The sequence below is a fragment of the Priapulus caudatus genome, unplaced genomic scaffold (assembly GCF_000485595.1).
Source record: "Priapulus caudatus unplaced genomic scaffold, Priapulus_caudatus-5.0.1 Scaffold730, whole genome shotgun sequence".
NCBI classification, from domain to species: Eukaryota; Metazoa; Priapulida; class Priapulimorpha; order Priapulimorphida; family Priapulidae; genus Priapulus; species Priapulus caudatus.
Window position 1 is genome coordinate 146,307 of NW_014577791.1, and position 5,916 is coordinate 152,222.

Consider the following 5,916-nt stretch of genomic DNA (forward strand, 5'->3'; position numbering starts at 1 on the left):
CAGACCACAACATACGGGTTTGACCGCACTTCCACACACACGCCTCGAGCGACCACAACATACGGGTTTGACCGCACTTCCACACACACGCCTCGAGCGACCACAACATACGGGTTTGACCGCACTTCCACACACACGCCTCGAGCCACGACCACACCATATGGGTTCGACCGCACTTCCACACACACGTACGCCTCGAGCGACCACAACATACGGGTTTGACCACACTTGCAAGACAGATAATCAAATTTTTGTTTTAATATTCCAAACATTCCGATTTCTACAATTTTCTTATTTCCTAACTAGCCAAGTAAACCAAAAATTCTCAGTCAAAAAATTGTTACTGAAGTAATACAGCATGCGTGATGTATTGGTTAACAAAGTATTTTGCTATGTACTGGTGAGTAGACAATATATATATAACCCTCTCCCACCTAACATACTTCACAAAATAGGTAAATTAGATACCCTTTATTTATTGTAGACAATTCTTCTTATTCTTTGAAATAATTCCCTTAAAACAAGGTGCAAAAGGCAACCAGATAGCATTAAAGTAAAAAATAACAACAATTTCTCTGGTCTCGGGTAGGCTTGAACCCCAAACTAAAAATTCCATGCAAAGACCATGCACCTCCTTTCAAAAGCCCCGAAAAAATTATTATATCTTAATTCTTTATCAAAATGCTTCCACGTACCTGTGAACCGGAGTAGTCAAACTCGCCCGCTTGGCCGATTGAAAGGCCTCCCGAACCTAGGATCAACACCTTGCGTAGCTTCTGCTTGTTGTCAGACAGCGCCCTCTGGGCCTCCCCTCTGGGCGCCTCTCTCGCCAGCCTTCCAATCGCGCACCGCGTCCAGGAAGACAGTGAAGAGGTCTTCGAGGTCCCTCGGTCCGGCCATGTGCTCCGGGTGAAATTGCACGCTGAAAAGAAAGACGCATCAATTTTTCCGGAGGTTTCCGGGACCTCGTCGTGATTTTAAAAGGCCCAGTCTCCACGTACCGCAAGTTGTTAATTAGCCAAAACTAATATTGCACCTCTGATCCAATCCATGAATAATACATTGAACTTGCACTTGAACTAAATGCAGCTCAGATCACAAGATAGTCATGAGTTCAATTTCAGGGTTTTATTAAGACCAAATATGATTACATGAATCACTTTGATAGCGGTGGAGCGAAGCATGTTGTATTCAACATTGGTCAGGGTCTGAGAGGGCGCCACCACGATGGACTCGCCCGTGTGGATGCCAAGTGGGTCAACATTTTCCATGTTGCACACCTGGTGGCCAATGACGGAAATGATTATAACGTGTCAGGATGGAAAATCGCCACTTTGTGATAAAGCATTACAAAATGAAGACAAAATGTTTAAATGTAGAACATTTAATTAAGGCAGTGATATAATGCAATTTAGCATACATGCATCTAACCATTGTGCCAATGTTCAATGACTAATATAATATATAATATAAACGAAATATAACAATATCAGTGTTATCACTGATATATATCACACAATATATCAAACAACATCTACAAATGCCCCACAGCTTCCCTTCCCTTTCCGTTTCCCTTTCCTATTTTGGCAGTTCCCTTTCCCTCATCTAGGCAATTCACTTTCCCACACCTTGGGAAACCCTCACTCCCACAGCCCATTACAACTTGGATATGACATAATATATTGTTAAGTGCGATTATGAATACTTATTAATTATATTAATATTAATATAAAATATAGGCATATATAGCCTAATGGCGAGTGTCATTACATTATCTGACCTTTGCATGGAAATAGATGTATACATGTTTATGTTTATTTCTATGGACTTACATAATAAAAAGTGTTAAAACGTAATATATTAACTAATATGAGATCTGACAGGTGGCGCAGTCAAAGATGATTGGAAACCCACGATTTTTATTACTATTATTATTGTAACTTATTAATCTTAATTATTATTTTAACCTAATAATTTTTATTTTTATTAGTAGTAGTAATAGTATTATTAGTTTAGTATTTGTATTATTTATTAGGAATATCTGGCTAATCTGACCTAATTTAAAATCTAATCTAAAAGACATGTGCAGTTCAGCCGGAACCTGCTGCCAAGAAACGGATACGCACACTTTTAGGATCGCATAGTATAGTCTAAAGAGCTCGCCTCATAGTTCACGGACATCACGAGTGATACGCTCGTCGAACCCGCGCGGGACAGCGCAGCAGATCGACCCGCGTCCCTGCACAGATGTACCGCGGCTTCGCTTCATCATTTCATGCACGACTACTTGTAGTAAGGCGTGACAGCGACTCACCGTGATGCAGTTGTCGTACGCGTCCCTCACGACCTCGTATTCGACCTCCTTCCATCCGCGCAGCGACTTGTCGATCAGCAGCTGGCTCGTGTGCGCGAACGCCGCGCTAGCCAGCACCTTCAGCTGCTCCCGGCTCAGCCGAGACCACCGAGAGCGAACGCCGCGCGAATCATCACAGGGTAGCCAAGCCGGTCCGCCGCCGCGATCGCCTGGAAAATGCGCAAAACACGTCAGACAACACATATCTACAAATCTAAAATCTCTATAAAATATAAAACAGCGATACATCTTCAGCGCCAGACATCAAACATCGGTTAACGGATGGCTGGTCGGCTGGGGAGGCCGACGACGTTGGGCGAATAAAATTTACGACGAGATTATCATCGTCGCCATACGTCTGCATGGCGTCTTGCATCAGGAATATGTTAAATGACTTACAGAAAAAACAGTCTTAGCCAACACAGATCATCATGATCACATCTGCACAGTCTCTTCCACGAGGAATATTACATCAAATTTATTATAGCCTATAACGTCTACAATCGCAACTTTCCGCACACACGCTTCGAGCAACCACAACATATACGGGTTTGACCGCACTTCCGCACACATGCATAGAGCAACCAAAACATACGGGTTTGACCACACTTCCGCACACACGCCTCGATCGAGCGACCACAATATACGGGTTTGAACACACTTCCGCACAGATGCCTCAAGCGACCACAATATACGGGTTTGACCACACTTCCGCACACACGCCTCGAGCGACCACAACATACGGGTTTGACCGCACTTCCGCGCACACGCCTCGAGCGACCACAACATACGGGTTTGACCGCACTTCCACACACACGCCTCGAGCCACGACCACACCATACGGGTTTGACCACACTTCCGCACACATGCCTCGAGCGACCACAATATACGGGTTTGACCGCACTTCCGCACACATGCCTCGAGCGACCACAACATACGGGTTTGACCGCACTTCCGCACACACGCCTCGAGCGACCACAACATACGGGTTTGACCACACTTCCGCACACACGCCTCGAGCGACCACAACATACGGGTTTGACCGAGATTTGTACTATGTTTTTATAAAGCAAGAGAATACTTAATTAAAATGGCAGAGAAGAAGAGAGTGTGATACAGTGATGATTCGCGGTAAAGGGGTATTGACGGTCACTATAGAAGCCCATGGTCACTGGCTCACCTGCACAATGGTGGCTACTGGGTCAGTGGCTGAAACGCGCTGTCTGAGTACTACAATGACTGATTCTTTTTTCCATGTTTTGATACTCTTAATGATATTTAAATGTAATAATGATTATATTTATTTATATATTCATGTCGCAATAATTTTCAATTATTGAAGATTAATATAAAATGAAATACTATAATGAAATTGATATATTAATATTAATAATTAGTGATTGTTCTCATATATTTAACACATATTTATGTGTCTGTTATGCCATGACTGTGGTGTTTTTCCCTGTTAGGCTACGGCAATCGTAGCCACAACCAACCGGCCCGCACCTGGCACGAGCGCTGCTTCATCACCACACAGAACCATGGCTTTGCTGTTAATGCCGAAACCCTGCCCGCTGACTGGAGTCCTCTCTTCACTAACGCTAACGACCATATACCAATGAGGGCATAGTCCATCAGAAGAAAACCGTTCTTCAGGTGAAAGATGTGTGCATCTGTATCAAATGGTCATCATTGCGTGAGGGAGGGAGTGCCGTTAGAAATTTTAAGTGTCATGTCATTCCCGGAAATAGGCTATTATTATGGATTCTAGGAATTATGGCTATATATATATATCATGTAATAATATTTGGTCCTAATATTAAATAAAACCCTGAAATTGAACTCATGACTATTTTTGTTATGATAACTGAGCTGCATTTACTTCATGTGCAATGTTCAATGTATTATTACATGGATTGGATCAGAGGTTGCAATATTAGTTTTGGCTATTAACAACTTGGCGGTAACGGGAGAATGGCCTTTTGAAATCCCAACCGAGGTCCCGGAACAAAAGGAAACCTCCAGAAAAATGGATGCGTCTTTGTTTTCAGACGTGCATTTCACAACCGGCAGCACATAGGCCGGACCGACGGGACCTCGAAGACCTCTGCAATGGGGCAGTGTCTTCGGACGCCGGTGCGCGCTGGAAGGCTGGTCGAGAGAGGCGCAGCCAGAAGGGAAGGTCGCAGAGGCACTGTCTGACAACAAGCAGAAGCTACGCAAAAGGTGTTGATTCTAAGTTCGGGAGGCCTTCAATCGCCAGGCGGCGAGTTTGGCAATACTCCGGTTCAAACAGTACGTGGAAGCATTTGCGATAAAGAAATTTAAGATATAAATAATTTGTTTCGGGTCTTTTGAAAGGAGGTGGTCTTCTGCACTGAACCGAAGTTTCGCGTTTGGGGTTCGAGCAATTACCCGGGACCAGAGCAAATTGTTTTTATTTTTACTTAATGCTGTCTGGTTGGGGTCGCTTTTGCGCCATTGTTTTAGGGTAATTCATTTCAAATGAATAAGAAGAATATCTAAAATAAATAAAGGAAATCTTAATTTACCTATTTTTTGTGAGGTATTGTTAGTGGGAGAGGGTTATATATATATTGTCTAACTCACCAGGTACACTAGCAAAATACTCTTGTTAACCAATACATCACGCATGCCTGTAATATTTCAGTAACAATTTTTTGACTGAAGAATTTTTGGTTTACATTGGCTCTAGTTAGGAATAAGTAAAAATTGTAGAAAATCGGAATGTTTGGGAATAACTTAAAAACAAAAATTTGATTATCATGTCCTTGCAAGTGGTGGTCAACCCGTATGTTGTGGTCCGCCGAGCGTACGTGTGTGTGGTAAGTGCGGTAGACCATTGGTGTGTCGTGCTCGACGGCGTGTGTGTGGAAGTAGCGGTCAAAAAACCCGTATGTTTGTGGTGCGCTCCGAGGCGTGTGTGCAGAAGATGTGGTCAAACCCGTATGTTGTGGATCCGCCGAGCGTGTGTGGCAGAAGTGTGGTCAAACACCGTATATTGTGGTCAGATCGAAGCGTGTGTGGCAGAAGTGTGGTCAAACGCCGTATGTTGTGGTCGCTCGAGGTGTGTGTGTGGGAAGTCGCAGTCAAACCGAGTATGTTGTGCGTCGATCGAGGCGGTGGTTTGTGGAAGTGGCGGTGAACCGTATGATGTGGTCGCTCGGAGGGCAATGTTGTGGAAGATGCGTCAACGCCGTATATTGTGTCGGCCGAGCCATCTGTGCGTGAAGTGTAGGTCAAAAACCGTAAATGTTTGGTCGCGTCGAGGCGTGTGTGTGGAAGTGCAGTCAAACCCGTAATGTTAATGTGTCAGCTCGAGCGTGTGTGCGGAAGGCGGTCAAAGCCTAATGTTGTGTCGCATCGAGCTGTGTGTGGAAGTGCGGTCAAACCCGTAATGATGTGGTCGCTGCGCAGGCATGTGTGTGGATAGTGCGGTCAAAAACCCCGTAATAGATGTGGTCGGCTCGAGGGCATGTGTGTGGAAGGTGGCGGTCAAACACCGTATGATGTGGTCGCTCGAGCATCTTGCGGAAAGTGCC

General features: G+C 44.5%; 1 protein-coding gene across 1 annotated transcript in view; it reads right to left on the reverse strand.

Moving 5' to 3' along the window:
- Positions 1-786: 786 nt before the first annotated feature.
- The window catches only part of LOC106813145 (CAD protein-like), a gene marked incomplete at its 5' end in the record, with an annotated part of 9,061 nt that continues 3,931 nt past the window's right edge, over positions 787-5,916 (reverse strand). The window contains 1 exon segment of the mRNA XM_014817205.1: positions 787-922. Coding sequence (XP_014672691.1) covers positions 787-922 — 136 coding nt within the window.